Here is a 15,787-nt window from a genome sequence, read left to right on the forward strand (position 1 = left end):
CACCTACCATAAATCACCATCTTGCCATCGTTGTCCATCTTAAAAACTCTGTTGCAACTCGACAAAGCTTCAGATCTGTACACAACCTTCATCCTCTTCATCCCATGTTCTTATACATGCGAATAGAAAAATAAGACGGGTTTTAATCTGAAGGCGGATATGTTTTTTTTTTTTCTCCTTTAGTCTTTATCCTTCAAACCTGCAACTACCATCACAGACCGTCGTGAATACCTATACCACCATGAAAACCTCTGCTCCAAAGTTATCATTTCGACCACCAGGAGAACCCCACCACAATAAACGTCTTCACCATTTCAATGGCACCACCGCTGCCCCAACACTATCATCACCATCACTACCTGTTGAAACCATAAGTCCGAAAACTCTGCCTCAAAGGCTGCTATCATTCAGGCCACCCAGTTCCCCGACGAAACTTTGTTTTCAATCCCTACCCTCGTCTTGTTCAGGCACCAAATTCTAAGATTGTTCAATTTATCGACATCTAAACCAGATGATACACCAAAAATGAGAGGGTCGGTGACAGAAGTGAAAAGGGGTCAAACACAATCCATGAATCCACATTCAAGTGAAGCAAAATCTCCAAAATCAAAATGAGAAATTGTTGCACATGTTCTTCAATTAATATGAAACCCTGGCTTCGATCTATGTGTTGTCGCCTGAAACTTTAGGGTTAGGTTTTTGTTGCGAAAGCTTCAATCTGAAATCCCAATGGAGGAATATCTCCGATTGATAGTCCCAGGTTTTACAAAATAAATTAGGGATTTCACAACTTCAGCGTTGACAATCAGTGGTTTGTTATCTTGAGTCCAAGGATCGGCGTGCCCTAAGCGAACTTCAACCGTGGAACTAGATGCGATGGTCGTTAATTGCGTTTGGTGGTTGATTTTGGTCTATAGACCATATGTTGAAGATTTACCGTGGTACTAGAGGGTGTGGTTGGGGTGGGTTTTTCAGGGACAGTGAAATGAGCCACAAATGGAGAAGATGAATTGGGAAGGGGATGGTGCTGTAAACCGATCCTAACAGTGATGAAGAACACAAAGAGATATGAAAACAAATGGAGAAGATGAACATATCTGAAAACAGATGGAGAAGACGAACATATCTGAAAACAGATGGAGAAGACTAACCCTAGATATGATTTCTCGTTCTCTTTTCTCTATCTCCATTGAGAATTAACGAGTTCAACAATTTGTTCTAGGTGTTTTTTTGTTCATTTGGATAATTTTCAGGAGGAAAAAGATGGGTATTTGGAGAGAGAGATTTTTATTTATTATTTTTTTTAAATCTGAAAATAAAAAAACAATTAAGAAAAAAAAAAGAAAATCATATTAATATGAGCAAATCCATCATTTTGAAATAAATCAGAACAGATTGAACTAAACAACCAACAAAATGAAAACTTTAAACTCTGATGTTATTACAAATCTTTTTGGACCAAAATTACAATTTTGATAACCACAAGCCATTTGTGCACTTTAATCAAAATAAAATCCAAATATCTCAAAAACCCATATATTTTAATATTTGGTTTGGTTTGGTTTGAGTACTAGTAAACTGAACGGAACCTCGGTGTATCGGAACGAATTTTGCCACTTCCCCAATGAAAAACAACCCTTGTGTACATCCTTTACGAACCGGAAAATCAGGCTTAAAACTGCGTGTGTAGATGCTCCAGTCGGAGATTGTTTTATGTTTGCGTGCCAGAAAATCTTCAATCGACTTGAACGAACAGTCATGGCATGCATAATCATCTAAAACCCTAATATTGAATCAAGGTTTGTCTCTCGTTGAAATTCTGATCTGTAGTTTACTATTCCTTGTTGTTTTTGTGCTTAATATTGTTTCAGATGTTGTTTTAGTTATGATTCGTTTTGTTTTGACAGATACATTTGCGGATTTAATGCTAATTAGGTGGAGTTCATACAGTTATGCGTGTCGATCACTTGCTTTCCGATTGTGTATGATGACACGAAATTAGAGTAAGTTGTTAATTTAGGTCTTCGAATGTATCTTCTGCAATTTGAGCCGTGCGATGATCTACATATGGCACAATGCTAGGGATTTTCTTGCGTGAATCTCACATTGTCGTTTGTAAACTTTAGGGGTGTTTGGACGTGCTCCAAAAGGACTATGGTTATGATTTTCTGATTCTTTAAAACTCAAATTAATCTGATTGGAGGTAGGAACAAACCGAATATGGAGGATAAATACTCAATACCTAAGTATGCATGATTTCATCAAACCATTATCTGATTTTGGCACATCCAAACACTCCTATAGACCTATCTCAAGCTTGACCTTTTAGCTAAGACCTTTTCAGTTTCAGCTGGCAGGATGGCAAACGACAACCATCGTAGTCAAAAGGTAAAAAATGATGAAAGAATTAAGTCAAAGAAGAAACTGGCAACACAAGATGCATCTCCTGAAACATCTAGCTCAAGAAGGTCATCCAGAGAAACAGCATCCAGTAAACAGGCAAAAGACATTCCAAGTAGTACTCGCAAGTCTAAACGATTGGAGAAGAATAAACCATCAGATAGTCCTCCAATTTTGAGGAAATCAAAGAGAACCCAGGAACAGATGACAACTCCTCTGAAGAAGTATGATAGACGTAAGAAAAACACCTCTGTAGGTTCTTCGGGAACAAAGAAGCTTGTTGAAGAGCCTACTTCATCAAGTATGAAGTCAAAGAATGAAAAAGTTAAAAGGAATTTGAAGATGGACTCTAAAGAAGATAAGAGACAAGAAAAGCAGAGTTTGGATGTTGGTGGTAGGAAAAGGAAGAGAGCAGCCACCAGTTCTGTTGATAAGGCTTTATCTAGATCTTCACGAAGAAGAACTGAAGCAGGTGGGTGAACTTATCTAGTTTGCCTTATTTTATCTATCTTCAGCTCTAGTTTAGCATTCATTATGTAACTAGTATCTTTGTTGAAACTTATCTGCAGTTTCTTTTGGCAAATGAACATCTATGTTATGAACACTCTTGTTTGTTGGCATGTAGGTAATGATAATGATAAAGAAAGTCAAGATGAGTCTTCTCAAGCTACTTCCAGCAGCAACAGAGGTACCACTTCTTACCAAGTGTTTCCAAATTTGTCATATTTTTATTGTCATTTCTTGCAAAAGTTGCTCCAAATTAGTAGATTATCACTTGTTCAATTTATTTTGGAACATAGATGTGGATAATAGCAAAAACGAAAATAGTGGCTCCAAGTCTGTGGAAGATAAAGGTGATGATGAAGTTGAAGAATGCAGTGATAGAACAGGGGAAGAATCTACTCAGAAAGCCTCTGAAGCACAATGCAGCACGTCAAATTCTAGTCTTACAAACTTTAGTGTAGAAGAAATAAACGATCCCATTGAAGTAGAAGAATCACCAAATAGCAAAACAGTTGAAGGAGACCCAATTGATGCTGTAAAAGCTATATCAAATGACAGATTCGTGGATTTAGAACAAGTAGAAGCAGAACATGTTGGTTCTCCTTCAAAAAAATCCCTTCATGGTGAGTCTATTGAAAATGGCAGTGTGACTGTGACACCAAATAGTGGCAAAGCCTCATCATCTTCAAGAAAGACAGATCCTGATGTCAGCACAGATATTAAAGAATTTTGGGTTCCTGTTCAGATATCCAATGTGCAGCTTGAACAGTATTGCTCTACGCTACTTACAAATGCCATGGCTCTTAGTTCGTGTTCAAAAAGTGATACTGTTGGTGCTCTTCATGACATTCTTGTTTCTAATCGCAAGGTTTTGAAGATTTAATCACTAAATAGCACTATGCATAATGCACGTTTTCATTTCTTTGGTTGATCTTATGTTTCCTTTTGTAGTGTTGTGATCACCCCTACATTGTTGATCAATCTCTTCAAGGTGCCCTTACAAAGGATCTTGAGCCTGTAAAGTTTCTAGAAGTTGGCATAAAAGCAAGTGGCAAACTACAGTTTCTTGACCTCATACTTCCCGAGATGAGAAAACGTGAACTCAGAGTACTTATTCTTTTTCAGGTATGTTTTTATTTAATCTGTTTATGACATTTTCTTTATAGGGTGAGATATAAATATAAATTTATCTTTTTTACAGCCTTTAAGTGGTTCTGGAAAAGATTCAACTTCTATTGGAGACATATTGGATGATTTTGTTCGTCAAAGATTTGGTGAAGACTCCTATGAACGTGTTGATGCAGTTATAACCACCCCTTCAAAGAGACATGCTGCTTTGAATAACTTCAACAATAAAGAAATGGGTAGATTCATCTTTTTACTAGATTATCGCGCGTGTCTTCCAAGCATAAAATTATCATCAGTAGACACTGTAATCATATTCGACAGTGAGTGGAATCCTGCAAATGATTTAAGAGCATTACAGAGGATTGCAATCGATTCAAATCGAGAACAAATCAAGATTTTCCGGTTATATACTTGTTGGACACTGGAAGAGAAAATTCTCAAACTTTCAGAGCACAATGCAACTATTGATAAAGGATTACAGAGTCTAAGTAGGAGCACATGTGATGCATTACTCATGTGGGGTGCTACATATCTTTTCAGCAAATTAACCGAGTTTCACCATGCAAATACATCATCTGAAGACTGCTTGTTGAATGAACTAATGGTGGAGTTCTTGAACTTGAATTCTGACAAACATTATCCAGCCAAGTTAATAATTACAAGAGTTCAACAAAGTAGTGAAAATCTCTCAATGTCAAATGAGTTGCCAGATGGCGAACAACCGCATACGTTTTGGAAAAAATTGTTGGCAGGAAGGGATCCATGCTGGAAGTATTTGGCTACTTCAACTCCAAGGCAAAGGAAAAGACCACAGTTTTATGAGTCAATTCAGAAAACAAATACCAGCAGTGATGATGTTGGACGCAAACGTAAAAAGACTACACCTGTAACAGAAAAAGGTGAAACTAAAGAAGGGTATACAGGTAAATAATAAATTAGTGATATTCATATTACTGTAATAATGTTTTCTGAATATAAGATTTTCATGTATACTTTCTACAGTTATTTCCAGTGATGGATCACAACTGTCCCCTGGTGATAGCTTTTCATGTGATGAAACAAGCTTTCGACACCTTCTGAAACTCAACATATCTGAACTATGTCGAGTCCTGAAGCTCTCGGTTTGTTTCTTTTTTTTTTTTTTTTTTATATACAGTTTATATCAATACTTCTGAATAATAATAGTTGTATATATCTTGTTCTTTCCAAATGTAAACATGTACAGGAGGAAGTGAAGAAAACGGTGGAAAGATTTCTTGAATATGTTATTGAGAATTATCAAGTGAACAAGGAACCTGCAAATACAGTGCAGGCATTCTTAATATCTCTGGTCTGTTCTTTTCGAATCTTAAATTTTTTTACCAACTCGTATCATTTATTAAATTTTGTATTTTTTTTTTTTTTTTTGTTGCAGTGTTGGATTGGTTGTGCATTGTTAAAGAAGAAGGTTGATAGGAAACAAAGCCTTTCTGTTGTGAAGAAGCGCTTAAATTTCACTTGTGAAGAAGAGGAAACAAACTCAGTTTACTTGAAACTGGAACAAGCAAAAGAGATGTTTTTACTTCACACACACAGCCAAAAGAAAAGCAATGAAATTAATAACCCACATGTGGTAAAAGTAGAGGAGATTCTAGGCAGCCCAGAAGATGAATATGTGACTATCAGTCCTGACATGTCAGATGTTCCGGAAGATCAGAACGATTCTCATGGCTCCAATAATAATAATAATAGTAATAATAGTAACTCACCTCCTGCACCTGCATCACAGCAGAAAGTAGCACCTCCTGCTCCAGTTCAGCCTTTAGTTTCTCCAAATCAAGATAATCCGCAAACTAAAAAGGATGCTGAAAAAGTTGATGATGATCAGAATCAGATTATTACAGAGGGTGAACAACAGCATAATGAAGCACCTCCTCAAGTTTTAGAGACTACTGCAGATGACCCAAATCACACTACTACACAATCTTGGCCAAACCTGTTTAATCATATTCTAGAATTTGAAAGTTATAACCGTGGGCTCGGGTCCACACGGATGCTGCCATCTTCTACTGATCCACTTCAAATTGAGTTGGAAAAATTAAGTGAACTGAAGAATACTGTTAATAATTTTTATGAAGCTATTGTGAGTATTATCTAATCCTGTTTGACTACCTTATTTTACTTAACTTTTTTTTTTTGTAGTAGAATTAATGCTTGTTGGTTTCTGTTTTTGTGTTTGTGCAGAAGGTGAAGCTAAAAGCTGAGTATGAGAAGGAAAGAGCAGAAATGCTTGCTCGGCTTAATCGTAAATATGATGATAAATCTCATAAAGCTGAGCAGGCGTTTCACACAAAAAAGAATGAAATTGATATGAATTTTAATAAAGTGGTAAGGAATAAAATATTGGCGGACGCTTTCAGGTCAAAATGCAGAGATCTCAACCCTTTTGACCATTCCCAAATACAAAGTAGGCCTTCTTTCTTGACTTTTGTTGATAGATTGATTGATTTATCTGTCTCTATTTAGTATTTACACCTGTCAAAATGATTTGTTTTTAGTTGTCACCATCCGTATTATATGTATGACCTGCAGTTTTTCAAACAGGAGAAATGCAGCATCTGCATCAATTTCATGGTCAACATTTCTCTTCACCAGGTCAATCTTCCGGAAGCAACAAGCTGCACCAAACATCCCAAATTGTTCATCAGTCTGCAAATCTTTTCTCACACACACTTACCAGACCATCTTACCCCAACCCAATCACCCCACCACCATCTACCATCAGCACCACCATACCACCACCTACCAACACCCCCGCTACCAGACTACCACCACACATGAACCACCCTTCAAGCACACCACCAACCAGATCACCACAAATGAGCCTCCCTTTAAGCACACCAAGCAAACCACCACCGAATATAACCTCCACCACCCCTTCTATCAGAAACACACGAGTAACCGGTGAAATCCGTGCTCCGGCCCCACATATTCGACCTTTTAAGCCTTCAACAGACCACAGGGTGATGTTAGGTCAGCATGCATCCAGCAGCCTGCCGCCATCCTCCACCGCTTTTTCTCATACTCTGTCTAAACCACCACTTGCACCACCATCACAAACACCAACAGATCATAACAGCAGCCACCCTACTCAACCAGTGCCAGCATCAGCACCATCATTACAAATGCCAACAAACCATAACAGCCACCCTGCTCAGCCACAGCCGGTAGCACCACCTCCACCATCTGAGCAGCATCCACCTGCCACATCATCATCCTCACTGCCACCTATGCCTTCGGTACCCGTAAGTCACACTGGTCTTTTTAGCTCATCATCACCATCGCCATCATCATCAGGTGGTTTTATGAATTTGCTTATGGATGTTGATAAAGAAGCTGGTTTTCATAAGAAAGATAATGTGTTGCCGATGCCATCTCCATCTCCATCTGGTAAATGTGGTGATGGTGACCTAGTTTGTTTGTCGGATGATGATTAAATGTAGTGTTATAGTTTCTAGACCTATTTTTTTTTTTAACAAACTTTTCTTTCAAGAAAATCCTTACATTTGCTAGTAGACACTAGACGCTAGAACCATATTTTTCTCTAAACCCACAACAATGATTAATCTCCGATTTTATATTAATATACAAGATATAGTTTAATGAGAGGTTACAGATTTATACATTCATCCTTTACCAAGAATAATATTGACGTTATTATAATTTATTTAAAATCAACAAATAAAAATTATGCATTTTAGAAGACAAACTGACGTCGAAATCACTAAGTTTGAATGAACGATAACATATCAGTATACAAATAGTTCTTTAACGAAAGATAAGGATCTACGAAAGTGTTGCTACAACCCGAACCACTAAGCATATGGATTTTCAACATATAAACAGAACTCATGCATTAGAAAACTTCACAGCATAAAACATTTGAACTTTTTGACAGCATGCAAAATTTCAACATAAAGCATGAAACCCACCTGACAAGGTTTGTCGTATTGATCAGTCTCATAACCACCTACATATATAAATTATCACAACCCTCTCAATATTATTGTCTACAAGAACTTAGACTTGATTACTATAATCCTAACTTGGTCCTTACGTCAACCTATAAATTTTAATAGTGATACTTGTCCGCTATTTCCAATGTTACACTCCATCCCTTTCAACTCAATAGAGGGGAATCAAAAATATCCGACTTTATTAATTTCATTGGAACGTAGCATCTTTGAACACCACTTGGGGCATTTGGTACAAATAATGTTTTTTTTTGGAAGGAAGAAATCTATCAAAGAAATTAGAATATGAAAAAATTGGAAGAAATCGATTATGCATTTGGTTGACTTGAAATGAGATTTGTTTTCCTGCTTGGTTTGCATATTTGTTAAAGAAATTGGAAAACAAAATATATCAATGTGAGTATGTGACCAAAATATTATTTTTATTGATTTTTGTAACTTATTATTATAAAATGATAAAGATTTCATTTATTAATCTCTTATCTGTTCAAAACAATGTTTTTATTGAATTTGCACGTAATATATATATATATATATATATATATATATATATATATATATATATATATATGGAAAAGTGAATATACCCTTAAGGGTATATAAGCTTAGATACTCAAACACACCATATTAAGTCGTTTTGTATCATATAATACATTCTAATTGTCTAATTATATATATATATATAAAACAAAAATAAATAATTGTACTTGATAAAAACAGTTAATAGATATCTTGTTTTTAGGTTAGATTTAAGGACTTAATAGTGTAAATTCAAAGAGTTAAAGAAAGAAAAAAAAACATGTGTATATGTGTAGGTATGGGTATAGATGTGGGTGTAGGTGGGCTATTCGGTCCTTTATTGTCTATACGACTATATGTTTAAATAGATCTATTTACCTATTTCAAAAACTCGTTCATTTTTTTTTTTTTTTTTTTTAAATAGACCTATTTACCTACTTCAAAAACTCGTTCATTTTTATGTTTGTCCGCTTTTATTCATTTTGTTGAAGCTTTGGCTAAATTTGATTTTTAAAGTTTGATGGTTATTTCTTTCCCTTGCAACGATAAATCAACTTATTGGTTTGAAGAATCTTTTGGATGGTAGTGGAGGTAGTTCGGGGAGATTGTCCAAAAAATGTCCACTAAGGGGACATCCCAAGGCTGGAGTGATGAATGAAATTGTACATATTGCGCTAAAGGAAGCCACTTAGCCCAACTAGCAGGAGCATCAAAAGAAAAACAATGTAGATATGTCTCTAAACAACGATGGTCTTTCCAAAAATTGATAGACTTTACAAAGCTCTTTCCAAAAATTACTTAGAAGACAGGGTCTCTGTCAGAAATGATTTTGGCAGGAAACTCATACAGTTTTAACACATTGTCCAGGAAGCTTTAAGCTATGACAAAGGCACTATAGGGATGTTTTAAACCCATAAAGTGACCATCTTTTCTTAGTTTGTCTACTACCATCAAGATGATCATAAAACCCATAGATTTGGAAAACCCTTATATAAAATCCATAATGGTATTTTTTTTATAAAAATATTTATCAAATAAGTATAGTTTTAAAAAGATTTACCAAGTAGGCGTAGTTTCAAAATTTTATGTTTTTTTCCAAATTTTCAGTTTTTTTTAACTATTATAATTTCAGCAATTTACCCATGTGTAAATGTAGATGCATCAAGTAACAATGTGGGTTTTAAAGTAGACAACGATGGTTTCATAATTGTTGACTTTTGAGGAGCCGAAGTACTTGGCTGGCTTATTTTCTTGCGCGGTAAACCATACTTCGTGTTGAAAATGTTGTTGGCCAGGAAGAACATAACCAATATGTTGATTTATCACCATTTTCTATTAGTATTATATTACCATATAGTTTCAAAAATATTTACCAAATAGGTGTAGTTTCAAAATTATTTACTTTTTTTTTTGAAGTCTTCTGTTTTTTTTAATTAACTATTTTTACTATTGAATATGTATTCATTTACTTTGCTTAGACGATTTTTTTCGATTTATAACCACTTTGCTTACGAATTCCAGATAGGTTTGCTCTTCTTTCTTCTTTAATGACCGTTGTATTTCGTATTCTCTTTGAGTGCGGACGATGTTTTGGTTATGTTAAGGTAAAATACTAATAGAAAATGGCGATAAATTAACATATTGGTTATGTTCTTTCTAGCCAACAACCTTTTTAACACGAAGTGTCGTTTATCGTCCAGAAATATCTTCAAGCCTAATAAGTCCAGATCCAATCTTTATATAAGCCACTTCAGTTTTATACCTGTAAAAAGTGAAAATGTATAACTCTATCGGTCCCAATAATTTTAGTTGGATCAACATTTAACTTTATTATAGCAATCTACTTTCGTTTCTATGATTTCTTTTTAGCTATAATAGCAGCATACTTACATATCATTGTCTCTAATAGCAATGCACTCACTGAAATATGAAATGATTTGATGGAGAATAGGTTATATATATATATATATATATATATATATATATATATATATATATATATATATATATATATATATATATATTGATTAAAGGGTAGCAACGTAAGAAAATGAGGTCTTAATGGTAATGGATAGAAAATGAGGTCTTAATGGTAATGGATAAACACCATCCTCTCACTTAAAGTGTTAACGCATTAAGCCCTTATATTTATCTTAAATAAAAAAATAAACACCTATATACATATTTGTCCAGATGAATTCCCCATCGTCATTAAGTCAAAAAGAAATTATACCTTAATTGATTATTCTAATCATGGCAATTTAGATCTACAAGATCTCCTTATGTTGTCTTTACTGAAGGGTATATAAGACATTAGTTATAGAAAATAACTTTTTTGCAATTTAGAAGTTGAACATGCGCTAGGAATTCAATTTCATTCTTCATGTTTTTATGATTATAAGATGCTATTCACTAATATCTGGAAAAAAAAATTGTTATAAAAGCCATCCAACTTACAAAATAATGTAGTAATTCAACTTTGGAATAATTATAAAGCCTACCCCAATCCACCCACATTAATGAAGAACTAAGTAATAAATATGTATCTTCATTCTTAATAAATCCCTCTCCTACACGCCACATGACAATTTTTTACACTCTATATTTTACACGTGTCCTATTAATAACTCAACTTTTATTTTTCCGCTCAAACCCTAAACTCTATCTATTCATGATCATCCCTCAATCACGACTCAATCATCCCTCAATCACGACTCTATCCCTCTAATTTCGCCCTCTCCTACACGCCACATGGCACTTTTTTACGCTCTATATTTTACACGTGTCCTCCTATTAATAACTTAACTTTTATTTTCCCGCTCAAACCCTAAACTCTATCTATTCATGATCATCCCTGAATCACGACTCTATCCCTCTAATTTCACCCCCTCCCCCCCTTCAAAATCAAATCAAATTACCTGTACTCCGCTCATAGCATTTTTAGAATCTAATCCTTTTTCAAAACCACACATAAAATCTTTAGAATCTAATCCTTTTTCAAAACCACACATAAAATCCGGGATAAATGTATGGATTTCCCTCTAAATTGCATACACAAGCCATTTCAATCCTCATTTTTATTTCTCTCTAAAACCCTAGCTCGAGGAAGAACAAAAACCAGGCTGAACAAGATGATGCGATTAGGGCGATTTTGAATGAATACTCCTGGAATCATATCACCTCTCCCCCTCCCTCTATCTCTTCTCAATACTCTATCAGACGAAGATCCTTTGAAAACTACCTGGTTCAAACCGAGCGGAGAGCATCAAGTTTGAACTTCTCCAATTTTACTCATTTTTTGCGTTGTGATGTTGTCGTTTTCAACTTTTTTGTTCTATTTCGCTTTCTTATATCGATTCGTGTCTTCTTTTTATTCAATTTGTAGTGATTGTTATGATTGTGGTTTGGCTACGAACGAGTTTCAGTCCACTGAGTTATACAACAATACCTTTACTTTTTTGGAATTTAATATTTTGGTTATTAAGATGATCAAAATAGGAGCCCTAATTCCTTTTTTCTTCCATTGTACTTCCCAGGACGATAATTCTCCCTAATTCCTTTTTCTTCCATTGTACATCCCAGGAGGATAATTCTTACCTGATGTATTAGCAGCAGCGAGTCCGCACAAGGAGACCAACAAGAGTTATATACATCGATTTCATCCCTAGTTCTACGAAAATCCATAAAATAGTTGTTTCTTCCGGATTAAGGTGTGCATGTATTTTGACATCGTAAACACAGTGCATAAATTTGTTTGATTCGCTTAACACAACTCCAAGATTTATAGTTATTATGGATATGATTATGATGCACGTATTATTTTTATACGATTGCATTGGTGATTCACGATCATGGTGTTGCTAGAGATTTAGAATGCCTTTTCAATTGCATCTAAAGTTGATTAATTTGTATATAATTTCATAACTTTGCTAGACCTTCCTTAATGTGGAATTCATTGGTTTTTTTTAACTTTGAATTTTTCAAATTTACTTTTAGTTTTCTATCTTGAGTATGTGCACCTGTTTGATTTGCCTAATATAGTAATATGGGGTGTATGTTACTTGCCTCATTTTTTTTAATTTTTTTTTTCATTTACTTTGAAGTATGCAACTATAGATAACAAATAATGGCTATTTCAAAATTTTATTTGTTGTGTGTTGATTTTACATTTGGAGTTGAATTCATACTAATGATGTTTTCGTGAAGAATTTAATATTTTACGAAGAGATGTTGTCATGTTGCTAAGTCTTAATTTCTTATTTAACATTGAAGAGTGCATGATGCAATTCTTATTTTCAATTCAATTTTATTGATTATATTCGCAAATTGTATTAGCTATGAAATTTCAATGTATTGAGTTTTGGATGTTTAGTATTTTTAATGTTTTAAACTTGATTTCAAACCATTAAAGTAGTTTGCTAAATTGTCTACAGGCAAAAGAAGTTCATAACTACAAAATCTCTCACCTATGGACATAACTCAGAAGTCAAAACCATAAAAAGGGAAGTTACAAATAAGGGTTTTTTCTCACCAGAGTCTTTTTCCAATTTTGCCCTTATATATTTTTTTCATTTGCTTAAGTATTTCAGTCAATTTCTCATATAGAAAATTTTGAGCAGTGAATGAATTTAGTCTCTTCAGATACAACTTCTTACATACACTGTAAGTTTTAACTAAATTACAGTAATCCAAAACAACATTTGTATGTATGAAATCTTGGATGATTGTACTATTTCATCATTAGGTTAATTTATTTAAGTGTTATCTGATTAAGTGAATAAATTTTTTAGCATTTATATTTGAATTTGATGAACCATTTGCCTTGGTTAATTACATAATATAGTGCCCTGGTCGGAAGTGATGCACACCTATGTTAAGTCCTTGTGATTATATCATGTATAAATAATTATGTTTAATCAAATCTTCAAAATTTATGACTTACAATTGATTTATTTGGGTTTTAACTCGATTACTATAACCCACTTTCGTAAATCAAACGTTACATCATAAATTATTGGTTATTTTCAATTAAAGCAATTATTAATTGAGGTGTAAATATGATGTGTTAATTAAGAAAAGATTCAAAAAAATGAGAAAATGACAAATGGAAAAAACTTTTATTCAAAAATACCAAAAAATAACATGTGTCCAAGTTAATAAGAGAGTGACATGTGGCAAAATTATTTTGATTTATTAGGAAAGATTTCCTTATAGTTATTATTTGATATTAATAAAGTTGAAATTTTAGTTGCTACAAAACACATTTGGTTTATAACACCTTAAAGTAGCAAATTTTGATAGTTATTATTTGCCAAAAAGTTGAAAACCGCCAAAAACCAATTTGTTTAAATGGTAAATTTAAAGTTTTTAAAGTTTTTATGTAACTATATTTGAAGTAAGAGATGTCGACTAACTTAATGGTGGTTGGTTTTGTAACTTAAAAATGTTTGATTTGATTATCAAGTTTTATACAACTGGTATGAACCAATGAGGTTTTATTATCATTTGATTTTGTAGCTCAGGTGGATCTCTTTATGAATATCAAACTGGAAGTAACCGTAGATCCTTTAGTAGATGGAAAATTGATTTCTCCATTGTATGTGAATTATGTGCCTTTGAAAAACTTTTTTTTTGATGGTAATTAAAAGGGTTAATTTCCATAAATGACAATGTACTTTACCAAAACTAAGGAAAGTATGTTGCTAAAGTACATGTTGTTCAAAAACTGTTTCCCAGATAAAGGGTTTAATGTAATTGAAAATTTTTTAAAATATGTTTCTAGCATGTAGCAATAAATAGCTATGTACTTTTAGTACATTGCTATTTTTTGCAATATATGTTCGGTTTTGGTAGTTTATCCAAAAAAATCAATTAAAGTAGGTTGCGTTCTTTTGGCAATTAACCCAAAAAACTAAATGATTGTACAATATTTTCAAAGTTATAATTATACAATTCTATAAGTGAGCTTGAAAAAGATTCAATATGCCAAAAAAATAAATTATCACTTATTTCTACTTGGATATTGTATTTTTTATATTCTCATTGTTTTTGCTATGACCTATTTTTCTCACTTTTTATAATATTTAGGTTGACCTATAACTAGAAATTGGTTGGAGCTTGACTTTAACTTGGTGTTGGAGGCTTGAGGAAGATTCAAGATTTATAAGACTTCATGTTTAGCAAAAAAAATAACCCACAACATGTGCAAAATGATACAATTTTCACACTGATGACCTGACCAGTGACCCTAACCTTTATCTCTTACTTTATAATGTTTGTTTAGTTTGTTTAATGATTGCTAAATATAAATATTTACAAAATTTTGATTGCTATATTTTCTAAAAAGATATGAAAAAATATACATAAAAATTAAATAATATTGTATATCTTAAAATTGTTCTGTCATATTTACTTAACTGTATTTTAAAATATCATTTAAAATTTAAAATTTCATTTTATATAAATGTCATTAAATCCATTGTTCATTATTAATGTAAATTTTAGCAAATATTTTTTTAAAAATAAATATTTACATCTATTACACATGTTTCTAACATGCCGAATAATGGTACTTATATTAGCATCAATCTTTATAAATTAAAAAATGTTTTCTTATCATTGGTGAATCATTATGTTATGATTTATTTGTAATTTTTTTCTTTTTTATCCGTGGTTTCCATGAGTTATAACCTAGTGTAATAATATAAACACATACACATATTGGTATCAAACGGAGAGGTTGTTTCATTCATTTCATCAATCTTTGTTTCAGGTTTTACCTTGGCAGAGACATGATATCAATACCCACTATGAACCTAGCATCTTGTGAGAGTGTCTTGCTGAGTGATTGTTTCCGCTTTGATAACAAACTCTTCTTTCCATTATTCTCTATCAATAAAACATTTTGGTAAGAAGATTTATGAGGAAGCAACTAAGCTTGATGAAGTCTAGCAATGCCGGACACTTCAAACCTCAAGCAAGAATTTTTGGGTATTGCTATTGTTCCTACGACACAAAACCGAAAAATCAATGGATTGGTAAAAATATTAGGAAAAAAATAAAAAATCGAGATATTTGTGGTAAACGCAAAACCTGAAATAAAAAATCAAACCCAAAATCAAAATAACCCCCACAACAACAAAAAAAAAAAATCCGAATTCAAGCATGAGAGACATAGGCATACGACAAGGCATGAACAAAATTTTGATAGTGAAGATTATATG

At 33.2% G+C, this 15,787-nt stretch overlaps 1 protein-coding gene and 1 long non-coding RNA gene across 10 annotated transcripts; both read left to right on the forward strand.

Annotated features, from left to right (window-relative positions):
• Nucleotides 1–1,563: 1,563 nt before the first annotated feature.
• On the forward strand, nucleotides 1,564–7,586 carry LOC145032400 (uncharacterized). Of its 4 annotated transcripts, XM_078981192.1 has the most exons (13): nucleotides 1,564–1,799; nucleotides 1,908–2,003; nucleotides 2,127–2,246; nucleotides 2,345–2,872; nucleotides 3,026–3,088; nucleotides 3,201–3,772; nucleotides 3,856–4,029; nucleotides 4,106–4,955; nucleotides 5,035–5,153; nucleotides 5,258–5,362; nucleotides 5,447–6,154; nucleotides 6,256–6,478; nucleotides 6,604–7,586. In XM_078981192.1, the coding sequence occupies exons 4-13, from the start codon at nucleotides 2,359–2,361 to the stop codon at nucleotides 7,506–7,508; spliced, it is 4,233 nt and encodes a 1,410-aa protein (XP_078837318.1). In that variant the 5' UTR covers nucleotides 1,564–1,799; nucleotides 1,908–2,003; nucleotides 2,127–2,246; nucleotides 2,345–2,358; the 3' UTR covers nucleotides 7,509–7,586. The 4 variants fall into 4 exon arrangements, with proteins under 4 accessions (XP_078837318.1, XP_078837316.1, XP_078837319.1 ...); XM_078981190.1 differs by lacking the exon at nucleotides 2,127–2,246; XM_078981193.1 differs by lacking the exon at nucleotides 2,127–2,246 and having other exon boundaries at nucleotides 6,616–7,586.
• Nucleotides 7,587–11,396: 3,810 nt separating this feature from the next.
• Nucleotides 11,397–14,896, forward strand: LOC145032402 (uncharacterized). Of its 6 annotated transcripts, XR_013677129.1 has the most exons (5): nucleotides 11,406–11,833; nucleotides 11,950–12,274; nucleotides 12,998–13,226; nucleotides 14,082–14,160; nucleotides 14,652–14,896. It is a non-coding gene; the product is annotated as an uncharacterized LOC145032402 (long non-coding RNA). The 6 variants fall into 6 exon arrangements; XR_013677127.1 differs by having other exon boundaries at nucleotides 11,397–11,833; nucleotides 12,998–14,160; XR_013677128.1 differs by having other exon boundaries at nucleotides 11,408–11,833; nucleotides 14,082–14,896.
• Nucleotides 14,897–15,787: the final 891 nt, after the last annotated feature.

The sequence above is a fragment of the Lactuca saligna genome, chromosome 2, assembly GCF_052625555.1.
Source record: "Lactuca saligna cultivar CGN05327 chromosome 2, ASM5262555v1, whole genome shotgun sequence".
NCBI classification, from domain to species: domain Eukaryota; kingdom Viridiplantae; phylum Streptophyta; class Magnoliopsida; order Asterales; family Asteraceae; genus Lactuca; species Lactuca saligna.

Excerpts from the sequence above, each read along its gene's own strand:
- LOC145032400 (XM_078981192.1), top strand. The coding sequence starts at position 2,359 with ATGGCAAACGACAACCATCGTAGTCAAAAGGTAAAAAATGATGAAAGA. Across the intron at positions 3,089-3,200 it reads TACTTCCAGCAGCAACAGAG|ATGTGGATAATAGCAAAAAC; the intron begins GTACCACTTCTT and ends TTTGGAACATAG. Across the intron at positions 5,154-5,257 it reads GTCGAGTCCTGAAGCTCTCG|GAGGAAGTGAAGAAAACGGT; the intron begins GTTTGTTTCTTT and ends AAACATGTACAG.